Genomic DNA, 16,819 nt, shown 5'->3' on the forward strand with positions numbered 1-16,819 from the left:
CGAGTCATGTGACTTCGTACACTTCGAACACAGAAATTCCAGAGAATTCTATCCTAGAATGACTGTTAGCTACAATCTCTCCGTGTCCACATCACATCCGTGGACATTTGTACGTCTTTTCTTCAGGTTTGGCAATTTTTCTACGATTTCCATGAGTTTTTCTTTTTAGAGGATTTATGGAATTTCCCTGAGTAAAAGAGCCTTTTTCTCATGGTCATTGATGGAAATCTTTTCCGTGCTGAGAGGTAATAAAGCACGAAATCCTTGAGATTTTCCAGAAAATGCTAATGGATGAAAAACGAATGGTTCTATCAAGGGACCCTCTTTGTCCTTTAATAATCTGAATGATTTAATATAATAATATTTGGTAAACAAAAAACTCAATGAAAACAAATACGACAAGTGTAAACGATGCTAAAAACAAGGAGTATGAGATTTATTGTGCTGTGTTTTTATTTATTTTGTTGATAATATAAGATTTTTGAAAATCTAAAAGAAAAAAATCAGAAAATGACCACTATAAGACTGTGATGACGACGGATTCCAATAGAAATCCGTCAAAACTATGGAACTGCCCAGTTATTTGTGGAAATTATAAAAATTCCCTAGTTTAGATGGAAAGGTTCTGTATGGAAAGCGGTTTGGATACAGTATGTGATCTGGCTTGGATTATTTAGCATTGTTAGTGTGATTTATCGATTCGTCTTAACAGAATGGCAGCGGAGGTACGTGAATACATATTTCTCCGAGAAATCGATAATTCTGTAGTTTCCGCGAAATTTCCAGCTGTATGCGTGTGTGAATATTTCTTCGAAAAAATCAATAATTTGATTGTTTCCACAAAAAAAGTCACTTTTCGTGTCAACATTTTATCATTTTCAAACAGGCATCATCCTGCATACATTTTGATTTCCAGAAAAAAGGAAGGATAGAAAAAACATCAAAAATTAAAAAGTTTTCTCCATCAAAAATTTGGAAATTGTTTTCGTCGTCTTAAAAAGAGTTTTAGATTTAAATGAACGTTATCAAGGTTTTAAAAAACACAAAAATATTAGTCTTTTCCTAGGATTACTGAATAAGCTGTAGATTACTAATAATATGGAATAAAACTAGTGAAAATATAAAATAAAAGTTAAGGTAAAAATCACTAATTGACTGGAATCTAGTTATTAAAATCATAATTACATTTGTAAATTTAGAGTTGAACTCAACTGAACTTTTGAATTCAGGGAAAACTATAAAGGGACCGGTGCTTTTTTTTGAGGGAAGTTGTCAAAATAATGGGTTCTTGAACGACCAGCCGCTTTGAATTTTGAAGAAACTGAGAGAAAATATATCCGTGAAGTCTATAGGACCATGGATAACAGAAAGAAATGAACGAAAAGGTAAGGGTGTTGTGAAATTTCCCTAGAAACCATGATTCATCCACAGTATGACGCCTACGCATGAAGAGAATGATGCAAACGTACATATTATAGCTCTTACAGGGAAGAATGCGCAAACTAAGTTACGGTAGAAAGAAACGACTTCCCTCCTCGTTAAGGATGGTAGGAATTAATCAAAAATTAGGATTCGAGAATGAAAAATAACGGATATATCCTCTAGATGTTTCTCTGTGTTGTTTCTTTTTTCCCTACGGTTGAAAAGACAGAAAAAAATCACTTTATCGAAGAATTTTGAGCAATTTTTGCTCTACTTAAGTGAATAATTACTATTTCCCAATAATATAGTCCTGTTCTAGTGAAAAAATTAAAATACTAGAAAATAAGATCAACAGGGACCGAGAGGAGCTGAACTGACGTTCAGATTTACTGTATCACGTGTATATAAATGGAAATGAAAAGAAATGGAAAAAAAATGAAAATGGAAAATGTATGATGAATTAATTAGTTGTAGGACCCAATAAATCTTCCAGAGCGTTCACTGACCTCGTGGATTTCGCCAATTCTCGCCTCTCCTACATTCCACTCGATTTGATGTTGGGTTTCTTTGTGGCTGGTGTACTGAATCGTTTCTGGTACCTCTACAATATCATCGGATTCATGGATAAGTGAGGATAGCATTTCAGAAAATACCTAAGAGTTCTATTGAAAACTCACTGCAATCCTCTTAGCATTGCTCTGATGACAGCTCTGTACGTTCGTGGCACGTCCGAACGAGCTCGACAGTACCGTAGGAATATCGTACGGTACAGTCAACTTACACAGGTAATTTGTACATAGCTACTCGTTTGATTAAAATTTTGAAATTTAAAATTTCTTAATTAAAATTTTTGAAGCTTTTTCTCCTTCGTATAATCGTAGTTTAATTGAAACTTCAAAAGTCAGCTTAAAATTAATTGGAGAATAATAATACAAAATAGTTGAACTCTCCTAACATATTTGTATAAAATTAAGAGAAAGGAGGAAAAAAAGAGGGAAAAGGAAGGAAAACTTGTGTTGTTACTCAAGCAATTCTCCTTCGAAATAAATGTTTATAATTTTTTTCCCCATCGCCTACAAAACTCCAGATCCTATGATTAAGAAGACTATTTCTTGCACTTTTCTTCGTTTTCCACCCTTTCACTGGATTTGTTTTCCGAACATTGATCAACTGTTCAAAAACACCAAAAAAAAATCGTGTTAAATGTCAATAGAGCTGTCAAATAGAAATTTTCAAGAGTTATTTATGTAATACAACTTTTTAGCAGCAAAATTTCCCTGGAAATGAAAATTTATTTGAGTTTTAAAAGTAGGAATCACAATAAAAATAGGTTTTTCTGAACTTCTCAATCATAATTAATAGGGACAGTCTAGTGATACAGTATTGTGCAACTTTCCCCTCAAATTTGTAATAAAATTAAAAAAATCAAGAGAAATTCATTGTGACCTAAGAAAATAGCTTTCGTTAGTCATTAGGTATTAATTTATTTCCGGTTCACTTCGATTTTTTTCACTTCCCGCATTGTGACCCTCGGTCTCAGGTCAAATTAGGCACTCGGGTATTGGGTTGCTGGAATCGAAACGTTGGGGCAACTTATTTCGTACGCGACTAAATATTGAAACGTTTTATTCATTCCTTCATTGAATTTATCAGCTCCTTTTTTATTATTTTATTTTATTTTATTTATCTTTATTTTTTGCTTCCTTCATTAAATTTATTATTTATTTATTTAATTTATTATTTAATTCTTTATTTATTTAAATTACGATGGTGATACTCATTGCATTTTGTTGTTTTTTCTTGTGGGTAGCTAGTCGTGCTTAGAGTAAATTTTTTTTGTTTGATGATTTTTTCTCCTATTCACAGGAATTTCACTTTAATCAATGATAATCAATTCAGTCTCGTTCAATCAATCTCAATTCAATCTCGTTCAATTCATATCCATATCTTAGTCCATTAACAATCGCTAAAAGATAATATTCACATTAAATATTTCTGTTCGTAAAAAATTTATTTCAATTCCTAATTATATTTCGATGAAAATTTCAATATTGTGTTTGAAATTCTATATATAAAAGTTTCTGAGAATTCTCATGAGAAACTTTGATCTATCACGAAAAATGAAAAAAAAAAAAACAGACGAAAATGTGGAACACTCTGATGCTGCAACAGCTATCAGGGCTATCTGATCTCTATTGATTCTCATTTATTGATAGTCGATGATCACGTCCTTCACGCTAGCGTGCTTTAGATTTCTATTCTCGTGGTAATGCTTAAACTTGTAAGGGAACTATAGAAATAAATCCGTCTTACATACATATTTAACGTTTATTCGATGTCATTCGTATATTATTATTATTACTATTATTATTATTACTATTATTATTATTATTATTACTATTATTATTATTATCATTATTATTATCATTACTATTATTATTATTATTATTATTATTATTATTATTATTATTATTATTATTATTATTATTATTATTATTATTACTATTATTATTATTACTATTATTACCATTATTATTATTATTACTTGTATTCACAATAAATAAATCATTCTTGTACATAACTGCGCTATATGTAACTGAGTAGAATAATATCGACAATTCCTTTTTTTTTTGAAGTGTAAGTGTCCCCCTTTCGAGTAAATATTTTCGCTATTTTTCCTTTCATTTCAACGAATTTCTTGTCTTGTGATTGTGAGAATTTCACGTTGATTTCTGGTTTCTTGTAGAATTCACATAACATAATCTCTTCACAAAACACAAAATCTCATGTGTGGTAATAATAATCTCTCGTTCAAACACCACACGTTTTTTTCTCAAAAAAAAAATCAAAAAGTCCCCCCCCCCCCCCGTATAGGCCGGTTTCTGCGTACGTAAAGATCACAAAATCAAATTCCAAGTTTGCTTCCAGAAAACGTTCAAGGAAATCTCGGTATTTTTTTTGTTTTTTAGTGTGTTTTTAAAACGTTAGTTCAAGGAAATGACATCGGTATTGATTCTTTCCGGATCATCGGCATTATTTAGGTCCTCGTTTTTCGTGATCTATCAATGAGATGTCGTAAACGTTTCCCAACGTTGGATACGGTAGCCGCAGCAGGTCTGATACATTCTTGTTCAAAAAAGAACTATTTAATAAGTTCAAATTTAAAAAAGTCGTTGAATTACAACAATTTTTAATTGGGATTTTCTACGTTCGAAAGATATTTTTTCAAAAATAGAAATTGCTGCGCTATTAGCGGAGAAAACGTAGCGGAACGATTTTTTACCTGAGTTGATCCCTGAATAATCGCTTTCGCTTCAGGATTCATGATGCCACATGAGAAGGAGAATTTCGATGGTATACAGTATAACTACAACAAATACTTTCTTCCATTCAATTGGGCGTGGGCGTTGATCTATCGGGCCAGGATGGAGGGACTGATCGAAAGCGACTACTACGTTACTATACTTTCCGAGGTCGATCAATCCCCATGTTTTCTATGTCGACAACATCTGGTGGATCGTGAATCGTTGAAATTCATCGCTACATTTTTTCTTTTCAGGAAGTTCGCAAATTTCGAACGGATCTCGCCTGGTTATGTAACTATGATTGGGTCCCATTGCCTATGATCTACCCGACTATCGTTTGTCTAGCGGTTCATACTTACTTCCTTGTTGGAGTAATAGCTAGACAATACGTGGAAGGTTCGAAATTCGAGAGCGATATGGTAGGTTCGAGAAAAAAAATAAGGAAATAATCAAGTAGAATAATAGTAGAATTAATATAGAAAAATAGAAATAAAAATAAATAAATAAACACATAAATATATGTATACCATGCTGTATAATAACGCGTTTAGTCCGTGTGTGTGTAAATTTTTCCTAAATTTTTGAGGAAAAAATTTAGAAGAAAGGATTGATAGGAAAAAAAACTATTCTTATTTTATAGAAAATCTCACTACTGTTAATTTCTATTGATTGGTGAAGTCGAGCGAAGCGAACGCCACAAAAAGTCTGAAATCCGGTTTTACCCGGACTGATTCAGACTGGTAAAAAAAATAACTCACTTATTTTTGACTTAAGTTACGTACTTTACTTTACTTCAACTCAATTTTCCTGTGTATTTATGTAAATAAATGATTAAAATATAAATGAATAAATAAATAATTAATAATAACCTTAAGTTAATAAATAAGCAAATAAATAAAGGGATATTACTATTATTACTAATAAATCGAATAACCTATGTAGTCGTATACAACTGATGCATGTATGTCCACAAAAACAGCAGTGGAGGTACGGTGTATGAGGGAAATGATGTGCAATTACGGACCACACGCTCGATTTATACCCAGCTGCTACATGTAGACTATTATATCCATATGTATCCGCATTTTTGAGAAAAAAATATCTGAAACGGGAAAAAAAATCCATCAGTTTGATACGATTAATTCGAAAAATTACCGTAATCGAACTGTCAGTTCAGATCGACATGGTATTTCCGTTTATGACAAGTATACAGTTCGTCTTATACATGGGATGGCTTAAGGTAAGACTTCGAAAATCTCTTATTGGTCAGAATTTTTGGGACCAATAGGAGCACGGTTTGTTATTTACGCAAATATTTACTAATATCAGTAATTCAAGGTAGCCGAAGCTCTTCTTAACCCCTGGGGGCTAGACGATGATGATTTCGAGACGAATATGTTGATCGATAGAAATTTAGCGGTACGATTTCGTTTGTGGGAAATTCCTCCAGAATGCTATTGGAGAAATATGTGTGCTTTTTTTTTTCCACAGATGGGTCTAAAAATTGTCGACGATGGCTACGGTAAGACTCCTGAACTTCGCAAGGATGCGTTCTGGGATGATCAATGGGTACCGTTGTATTCGGAGGAGAGCGCATGGGAGAAGAAGTATAAACATCACGAAGGATCGCTGAGTCATATGAAGTTAGTTTCTCCTGACACGGATTCGTTCAGGATAACGTTAGGGATCGAAGATCCGCTTACCGCTGCGTTGCGAACCATACGGAAATAAAAAATAATTTTTTTAAATGAATTTTATGGACTAAGAAAGAATTTTCATTTGATTCATCACAGTTTCAGTACTATTAAAATAATTATTCAAATTATTAATTATCAAAGTTATTAAAGTTGAATAATTATTAAAGTTCAGCGTTATTTAAATAAAAATAATAATTTTAAACAATAATAATAATTTATAGTAATAATTAATCAATAATAATAATAATTTCAAACAATAATTTCTGGCTCAAATATGTCTTTATTTACCGGGTGATTGGGAATAACATCCTTTTTTTGCCTCTCCCTCTTTCGTCGCCTCTGGTAAACAAATAAACATCATTATTGCTGCAAGGGATGTTCAACCACAGGAGGTGTTTCTTTCATTTCTTTTTTCCTCCACTATTTCACTTCATTTCCTTTGATTTCCTCAATTTCATTCATTTTTCACTCATTTTTTTCATCCAAATTCTCATCAATTTGTTTTTTTTTTGCATACCTTTTTTTATTTGATAGCTTCAACTTCGTTTTTTTTTCAGGCTGGATCGTTCTGTTTCACAAATTCGTATGGTTCCCTTACATGAGGATGTGCCAAACGACAACATTTCGCGTCGACGTTGCAGTTCTGTCAAGGAAAAGATTGTCATGGTTAAACCGTAGGTTTACATCACACAACCGCTCGTTTAGGGGAATTTCTCTGTTTCCCACGTTCCCTACCCTACAATGAAAATTCTGGAGAAAAATAGTAAAATCTTGGAAATAAAATTCTCATGACTATAACTCGCTATCACTCGTCATGCAGATTTCCTCGCCTTTCACTCTCTCATAGTAACACTTTTATTTGATCAAGTATTAATTATTTGATTTAGAGAAAGATAATAGAGTCTTGAAATTAAAATAAATAGTAAAATCCTAGAAAATTTCTGAAAAATCCGGGAACGTTACAATCACACTTCTCAACCAATAGTTGTTGACAAATTCGTTCAACTGGATGAGTATCACCCATCTGCCGCAACGCACGCCTTCTCTACGCTTGACGCAAACACTCGTCCGCTGTCCTGCTCCAATCGAACGCGACAGCGGTCGCGTGTTGCCACAAAATCACAAGCTACTTTATTTGTATTTTTTTTTGTTGATTGAAGTGGAGTTATCCCTTCAAAGGTTACTAAACAGCTACAAATTTACAATAAAACTTCCCTTTTATTATTTTACTTTAATAATTTGATTGAATGATTTAAATGCACTGATTTCCCAGAGAAGAAACAGGTCGACGACCGTCACTTGCCCAATTCATACGTTCCGCATCAAAGTTGAGCCTTCACAATGAAGTCAGAAAGGTATTACTGTAGTCACACTTTTTAAACTACAGTATTTCGGTCCTTTAAATATGTGCAGTTTATAGTTGTCGAAAAATTCCGCCTCAACGCCACATTTCTCGTCACATATCGTGAAAGAGCCCTCGATGCGTATGTCTACATGCAATAGCGTTGAGGGGGATATCGCTGCGGCCGCCGTCGCCGGGAATGAGGAGGGAAATCCCACCACGAAGGCGAACAGCAGCCATCCGAAGATGTTCTTCACGTCTTCAAGCGCGACGACGCTCGGTCGCGACGGCACATCGAGCGGTGAACTTTCACGAGTGATGACCGCCGACAGCGCGATGGAAATGTTCACGATTGGCGAGAACGATATTCGCGTCGGTAAGTGATCGCAGCGTATTGATTATTGATTGCTGGTCGATATTGATTACTGATATTGATCGGGTCCTTTTCTCGTTCTAACGCCACAGTTTCAAAGAAAAAAAGAAAGAAAAAAATTTGTGGGCGATGAAGAAATCTGAATGTTATTCCACTATCAGTGAAACTGGTCATGGTGATAGTGTTAGTTGTTAACAAAAACAAAAACAACAACAAAAACAAAAACAAAACAAACAAATAGAGTCAACTGTAACCTGTAGTGATAGGATATGCATGCGATTACATGCTGTTTGCCGATGCTGTGGACAAATTTTAGAAAAATAAAAAAAAATTCTCAATTCTTTCACAGGATAGTGCCATAACCAGAAAAAATTCACAATACACTTTTTCTCCATACTTTTTCCCGCTTTCAACGTTTCCATTATTTTTTTTTTCTTCACATTTCTTTTTTCCAAAACCATGTATCTATCTGATTCTGTAATTTTTAGTCTTCTCCAGTTTTCTTTTCTAATTTGTGAATGTGGATGTTATTAAAGAAATGTTTTTCTTTTTCAAATATTTTTAATCTCAAACTCCCCACTAAGTGGTTAATTTTCTCGTTACGTTAAAACTCTATTCTCGTCTCGTATAACCTCGTTACGTTACAGTTAAGAAAGTTTTTTTTTAAAAAGAAAGTTCAAAAGTTTCTCATGTTTTTTAAGGGATTTTTTCCGAGTTTGAGATTTATTAATTTTTTTTCTATTTTCTTAAAATTTTTTCTTCAGCATCTCTAGGAGTCAGGGGTCAGTTTCAAACAAACCATGGCCTATTACATGACATGGATTTTTCCTAAGTTATGGTGCTTTTCCTAACTTGCGAGTCATGTAAAGAATTAGTTTTGGTGTGATTTATGTACGCTATTTTTCATTTTTTTCTAGCATAATTTTTTCCAAAATGTATGAACTTTATGAATTGAATACATCTTAGTCTACAAAAAGTATTTCCAGGTCCCCATTTTTTTTTGGATGCCTGACCTTCTCCCTGGTGTTGGTGTCGTTTCCCCGTTTATTTCTCTTTCAAAGTGCACAAATGCGATTTCTTCCGCGTTATTTTTTTTTGGTTGTGGAATTTCTTTGCAAGGAGGGGAAAAAACAACCGTGTTTTCGTTGATAGTTTTTCTTTTCAGCGATGGAATCACTCGAGACTGGTTCTGGCGCGGCGGCGGCGACGGCGGTGGCGACGGCCGAGTCGTCGTCGGCGACCGTACATGCTGCAGGCGACGCTGACGACGACGACGACGAGAATCGATCCGGTGATCGAAACGTTGGCGGGAAACCACCGCTCAAGTTCTCGTTCAGCTCCTAGGAGAACTAGTTTTCTTGTTTGTTCGCTTGTATCTTATCTATTAACCCTTTCTGAACGACGGGACAGCGCAGCCGTTGTCCCGTTGTCGTTGCATCAGGAACTGCTGCTATTCTTCGGCTAAACTGGCGAAGTGTCATTCGTAATTTTTTCTGAAGTTCGAGTAAAGTTTTGATAAAGTTCAAAGATAACTAGCAATACTTCTTCCACTACTTCATCCTTTTTCCCTACCGTCTCTTATTTTTCTTTCCCTTTCTCTTGTATTTCTTTTTTCTTCTTTTTCCCGTTCCTTATTCTTACTTAAAGTCTGAAATTTCTTTGCGCGATAATCGCAGCACATTGGCAGCACAATCGAGTTCGACTGTTGCAACGCAAGAGTTTGCTACTTGATCAGTTGTGTCCCTCAAAGTTTTTCAGTTTCGGCGGCTGCTCCTTGTTTTCATGGAATCGCATAGTTTTTCCTTTTTTTCTGGTTTGCCACGTGATATACTGTACTAGTTGATAACACTTATCTTTATTTCTATCGATAGTGTTCCATATCGATGACATTCAGAAATTTCTAAAGGTTCTAGTCTTTGGAAAAAAAATGAAATATCAGGTTGGAGTGTAGATTTCCTAAGAATTTTCATGTCAAGTGGAAATAATCTTTTCTAAATAGAGCTAATACCATAAAAAAATGCTTCAAAATAAATTTGGAAAAATTTGAGCGAACATAATGAGTTTAGAAAATTCACTCCTCTGTTTATTTCGATTGATTTATTTTGAAGAAAAATCCAGAAAACAACCTTACTGCGCTCTTCTTTGTTAGTCTGGTTGTATAGAGATGTCAATAATGTAGAATTTTTTCACAAAAAGGAAAAGAGCAAGGGATGGATTATTAAAAAGTAAGAAAAAGTGTTAGGAAGGAAAAAAATGACTACAGGCGATTTTGTAAACGACTCCTCCATGGCTCTCGGGCGAGCAGTGGGTCCTGCTGTCCAGGACCTACGACAGTTATACACGAAGCCATCGGCGTGAGCATGTGCACGTTAAGCTCGAGAACCTCTCACATACTTCATGATTGGGTCCCACGACAAAGACAAAGTATCTGTAGGAGCCTCTCCCCCTCTGCCAGGATATTGATGACGTTTAGCTTTCTCCACGAGCAGATAACGGTAGGGACAGTGTTCACGAGTATGATTGTGATCGCGCTCATTTCCCTGTAGTAATTCGGAAAAGACGCGTGATGCAGCCGTTTGCGAACCCGTTTCCCCAACGATACAACTTATTACGCAATAACGCGCGGGCGACTCCGTTCTCAACGTCCGCAATCCAACTTGTATAGCTCCGGCACAGAAGTTATCCTAGCCGCACAGTTGTGGACGCGTTGCAGATTGCCCTCATTGTAGTGCTCGTAACTAGTGGCATCGTTGGAGAGAAAGAATAGTTATAGATCACATGAAACTGGAGATCCTAGCCTAATCGTCACATTTGTGATAACTACTGTGTTAATGGGACTTTAAGGTTGTTATTATCCGGCCAACACTCCATAAAATTTGAAATTGCTACCGCATCGGGGGCGTGTTCGCTGGCGATCCATCCATGTACCAGTTCCGTCGGATGGCGTCGTCGTCGGCGGCAGCAGCAGCAGCTACGATGACATGATGTGCGGCCGGCTAATGACGTCGTGACGACCGACCGACCGATTCAAATCCAGTTTAATCCGCCTACGATGCTCGTATGGTCCTAAAACATACACGTCATGCCCTATTGAGTCAACTCTCACTTCTCTCGGTTGGAAAATTCTTCTCACCGCGAACAAAAATTGAAAAATGCTTTTTCCTAGCCTTGATTTCCATTACATACCCGTGCTATTCTATATCATTGTATTTATCCTTGCCCATTCTTTTAATACCATATATTATTTATTCCGTACTTTTCTATATCTATTAATACTACAATACCATATTTACTTATAATTATATGGACATTTTTCTCTGTATACTTATTTATTTATATATTTCTATCAATTTTCAATTATATTTCTTTGTTATCCGATATTCCTGTACATATCCTTGTCCATTCCTATAATACCATATTTACTTAGGCTTATATTATTGTTTTTATATTTACATTTATTTACATTACATTTATATTTTACTTTTTATATTTACATTTATTTACATTATATTTACATTTGTTACATTTATTTATATATTTTATTAATTTTCCATCGCATATCTTTGTTATCCTAACTCCCTGTATCCTTACCCACATATCCTTATCCATTCCTATAATACTGTATCAATTTACATTTATATTACTATTTTTTGTATTTATATTTTTATTCATTTGCATTGATTTATATATTTTATTTATTTTCTATTACGTATCCTTGTTATCCTACATCTCTGTATTTATTCTTATCCATTCTTGTAATATTGTATTTGTTTATATTTACATTATTATTTTCTATATTTGCATTTATTTACATTTATTTCATTATTATTAATATTAATTCATCTTCAATCTTCATTTTGATCATTTGTTAGTTCTTTATTTTATTTTTTTAAAATTAATTCATTGACCACCCCTCTTCGCCCGGACCTCATGTCTCCCTCTTCTGATGATCTTTGATCTCCTTGACTCCTCAATTATAATCGTGTAAACAATCCTGGGAAACCATTCACCAGTGGGGAGAAACCGGTCCGGAAACCCTAGCAACCCGACACAAGCACCTGCTTTAATGAATTCCATCATGGATGGGTGTGTGTGTGAGTGAGCGCGTTGTGTCCGCCGCGTGTGTTGTTGGTCACATGCTTAGGATTGTTCCAGAATTAGTCGCATAAATAAATGAAGGGGGGTGGAGAGGGAGAGATGTCAGCTGAGCTCAGCTCAGCCCATTCAGCGAATCCTGGACTCATCACACCTTACCGTGTTCTGTTCTCCACGAAAAATTCGGCGCCGATTCGGAATTGTGAATCAAATCCTGGTATCGTCCAGCGTCGAGGTTGCCGAGAAACCATTCACATCACCGTCATCGTCGTCATCAGCATCATAGACGACGTCGGCCGAGGACGAGCATTGAAAAAATTTTTAATAACGTTTCAATAATTCATTCAAAAAAATTTCCGCTGCCAGGATTTTGGTCTCCGTCTCCTCCAGATTTCCAGTATTTTTTCCATTTTTTTCTTAAAATTCGCTAGTCATTTCGGGGATCGGAGATCCTCGAGAGTTTCATGCGGTGCTTCCGGAGGTGGAGGAGGAGGCGGATCGTAGTTCTTATCTTGCGCTGAAGCCCAATCACTTCTCGAACCTTTTATTTATTTATTTATTTATTTATCTCACACCTCTGATTTATTTCTGTGCTTTGTGTATTTATGTGTGTGTTTTTCCGTCTTCTACGTACACATCGTATATTTACGTACGCGTCGTTTACGGGAAAGTTCACATCCGTCACGCTTCGAGACGCAAAACATTTGTTTGACGTCTTGTTTCCGTCCGACGATATGTTTTGTGTGCAATCACACACCGTGAAACCGGTTTGACGACGGTTGTTCGCTCAACTTCTACTACCACAGATAGAGGATCTCGTACTCACTGTACTGTGTTGGGACGATGGAAAAAATGCTCGTAACCTGAAAACGACCTTGAACACATTTCCTAACGTTAGCTAAAGCACGTTTTCGTTTACACCACGACGCGGATCGGCGTCGAATGAAGGTCCCCCAGCGGAAGGAGGCGGGCTCCAGGTATATGGTAACAGGTTTCTCGGCGGTATCGTGGTGCGTTTAGTTCGTAGCTCTGAGATCTATCTGTGAAGCATCGAGCTCTGTCTGACAAAATCATTCAAACATTTTTTTTTCGCTGCCAGAATTTTCGTCTCCGCCTCCTCCAGATTTCCAGTATTTTTTTTTCATTTTTTTCTTAAATTTCACTCCAACTTCCAACTTTTCTACAGAAAAAAGACTATTCTTTTCACCGAAATGATAACTTTTCTCTCTCTTTTCTCTCTCTCTCACCTTTTGTCCCTCATCAAGTGGATCCGGGGTTTTTTTTTTCGACTATTTTTCTCTATCTCCTTGAAATTTTCAGTCTTTTTCCCTTTTTTTTTTCTTCAAAATTCGTTGAAATCTACGAAACTGTTCTTTGTAACAGTTTTAATTCGTTCAAAACTAGAAATATTAATCTAAAAATATCTAAGCTATCTAAAAAAAATGAAATATTCTTTTTTAACGAGTTTGCCCAGTTTTTTTTTTTCTTCTAAGAAATAACTACATGGAATTGACGTTTAATAAACTTTTCTCTCACTATTACCTTTCTTTATTTGATTTTTCAGCTCAATTTTTCGGGTCTTATCAAATTTTTTCTCTCATACATTTACGACTATACCACCATTAGTTTCCTCTTATCACTCACTTCATTTCATTGCATCATTTCAAAAAAAAGTTAAAAAAATCTGGTTTCATGTGTTATTCTAACGAGGGTAGGAAAAAAGGGCAATTTTCACAACTTTAAGAACTTTTTCTTTTCTCCCATTAAGTTTTCATTCATTCTTAACGAAGCACTTTTTTCTAGCATCCTTCACTCGTTAAATCCTGGATTTTCCGCGGAGAGAATCACAATTTTCGCTTACATCCATAGAAGTGACTGACAAATTATTATTGTTATTATTATTAATATTATTATTATTGAATTATTATCGACAAAACGTTTCTATTCACATCCAAATTATCATTTATTATTATTATTATTATTATTATTATTATTATTATTATTATTATTATTATCCTTATTATTATTATTATTATTATTATTATTATTATTATTAGTAGTAGTAGTAGTAGTGATAGTAGTAGTAGTATTAGTAGTATTATTACTGAGTTATTATTGACAGAACGTTTCTATTCACATTAAAATTATCATTTATTATTATTATTTATTATTACTATTATTATAATTTTTCCAGAGAAACACGGATTTAGCGATAGGATCGATTCCCCCGTCCAGTGAGTGCAGGATAATCGCTTCGCGTTTCAATTAGGCGCCGTTTCCGCCACCGCAACTCCAAGTGCGCACTAATGAGTGCAAACATTGTCTTCACGTGTCAACAGCTGCTTGGATGAAATCTTTGGAAAAAGAATCCTAGGATGAAATCTTTGGAAAAAGAAAGAAAAATAAATGGGGCAATCAATAGAAATTTGAAGAATTAAATTCAATTAGAAATAAAACAAGAAAATCTACAAAAATCTGAAATTAGATTAAAAATAATCACACAAAAATCCCTACCTTAGTCCTATAAAAATTCCTTGGGGGACCAAATTTTGTTTTGCAGATTGCAGAGAGCAAACTTTGTCTGAAGGTGTCAACACTTCTTTGCAAAAAAAATCTTTGAGAAGAGGAAAAAAATAAGATAATAATTTTAAATTTAAAAAAATCAGATTAAACTAAAAATAAGGCAAGAAAAACTAGAATAGTCAGAAGTCAAATTAAAAGTAATCGCGCGAAAAATTCCTACCTTAGCCATAAAATATTGTGGGGGGACCTAGTTTTGTTCACGGATTGTTATCGTGAACTTCCCTGAATTTCATGGAACTCCATCGAATATGTAACGATAGAACCAAAAAAAAGTGTTCCCCGTTCTGAGATCTTTTTGAACCCGGGTTTTTTTTTAAATAAGACATAATTGGTAGCAGTAAATGAAGAAAATTGTTCGAGAAACGGTGGATTACTGTAGCTGTGTGGATTTTCTATGAACTTCACGTAATTGCACCTGCATCTGGGAGTTTTTTCCCCGTTTTCTCATGACAATAATACTAAATTGGAGAGGAATGCCTGCCGGCACAATAATGGCGTAAGCGTTCTCGAAAAGAACTTGTGGATTCGCTAATAGCGCCACACTACACAGCAGCCATTCTAAATTTTCTCGGACAGATCTGAGAAAATTTAGAAAAAAAAAGGTGTTCGCATTTTCTCCATGACAGAGTTAGAAACTTTTCTCTAAGCGAATAAAGCATTGTCACTGTAGCGTAATATATTAAGAATTCTGGATTATCCTGGAATATTCGGGACATTCGTACCAAGAAAAACACACAAACCTCTTGAAAAGTGTTAGCATGGAAGAAATAAATAAATAAATAAATAACGACATGAAATGAATAGAAACAAGATCTTAACAAAATTATAAAATATAATGTAATAAATAAATATGATAGTATAATAATATTGTTATAATAATATGAATATAAACATAAATTTTGAATAGTACTCCAAATTCCTTTCATCCTTTAATTCCTTTTCCTTCAATTCCTTAAGTGGCGACATGATTTTAAAGTATCAGAGGCAACGACCGTTCGGTACCCCAAATACTTTGACTTGATTGAGTAAACGAAAACAGATTCCGAGAGCATAGCAGATGACATAAGATTATCCAACGGGGACCAGTTCTCGCCAGGCGGCGGATTATGCATATTCTAAGACAGTAAGGATTGACAAATAACTGGAAATTGAACAAATATTCTGTATACCGGTACTTCTATGCGATTTGATTACCTCGGGACAAAGTTGAATATTTACAGGATAAATCAAGGTTTAATTCCCACTTACTTATCTATCCTACCTATCCTTACTGTCTCAGGCATTTATGTCATGTGCATAATCAAGTGGTTGGCGAGAACTGGTCTTCGTCTGGGGAAACTTCATTCGTTATATTCTCAGAGGTCCGTTTTCGTCTATTCAGGCAGACTAGGGTATGTGAGGTTGCTGTCTCTGACACTGTTAAAGTCTCTCTATCTCATTTTTTCCTCACTCTCTCTCTCCTCCTTCTTCTCCTCCTCGTGACACTGAAGCTGCGGATAGTATTTCTAGTAATTTTTCTTTTTTCTTTCTCTTTTTCCTCTCTTTCTCGCTCCTCCTCCTTCTTCTCCTCCTCCTCGTCACGCTTACGCCGTGAATAGAGCTCCTAGTATTTTTTGAAGTTATCCAAGACTTTTTTATCGATCAATATATTCCATTTGAAATTTTTCTCATGGATAAAAAAATTGCATGGGCAATTCCATGAGAAGACGCTAGATATTTTTGTGTGGATTTCCACGCAAAAATAAACGCTGCTATTCTCGTCAACAACGTCTACGGACTGAAGAAAATAAACATTGAGGCTAGTGCGAAGAGGATTTTTCCAAAAAATTGTTGTTTCCATAGAAGCGACTTGCGACATTCGATCAACAACTTGCCCAATAGAGCGAGTAATTTCATTTTTGTTTGTTTTCCTTTTTTTTCTCCACGATCCACGATCCAATATTAATCTCTGGGGATCCTGGAGAAGCGTTAAAATTCTATTCGCACACGCCACAACTAACTC

The 16,819-nt window shown here is 35.1% G+C and overlaps 1 protein-coding gene across 2 annotated transcripts; it reads left to right on the plus strand.

Moving 5' to 3' along the window:
- Positions 1-58: 58 nt before the first annotated feature.
- RB195_008346 (uncharacterized protein) lies at positions 59-9,483 on the plus strand (the record flags this gene model as incomplete). Of its 2 annotated transcripts, XM_064194788.1 has the most annotated exons (14): positions 59-126; positions 615-725; positions 1,916-2,050; positions 2,114-2,207; positions 4,464-4,536; positions 4,741-4,895; positions 4,982-5,146; positions 5,905-5,967; positions 6,066-6,146; positions 6,219-6,370; positions 6,982-7,098; positions 7,698-7,779; positions 7,845-8,142; positions 9,305-9,483. In XM_064194788.1, the coding sequence occupies 14 exons, from the start codon at positions 59-61 to the stop codon at positions 9,481-9,483; spliced, it is 1,773 nt and encodes a 590-aa protein (XP_064045932.1). The 2 variants fall into 2 exon arrangements, with proteins under 2 accessions (XP_064045932.1, XP_064045933.1); XM_064194787.1 differs by lacking the exons at positions 59-126; positions 615-725 and having other exon boundaries at positions 1,977-2,050.
- Between the last annotated feature and the right edge of the window lie 7,336 nt (positions 9,484-16,819).

The sequence above is a fragment of the Necator americanus genome, chromosome III (assembly GCF_031761385.1).
Source record: "Necator americanus strain Aroian chromosome III, whole genome shotgun sequence".
NCBI classification, from domain to species: domain Eukaryota; kingdom Metazoa; phylum Nematoda; class Chromadorea; order Rhabditida; family Ancylostomatidae; genus Necator; species Necator americanus.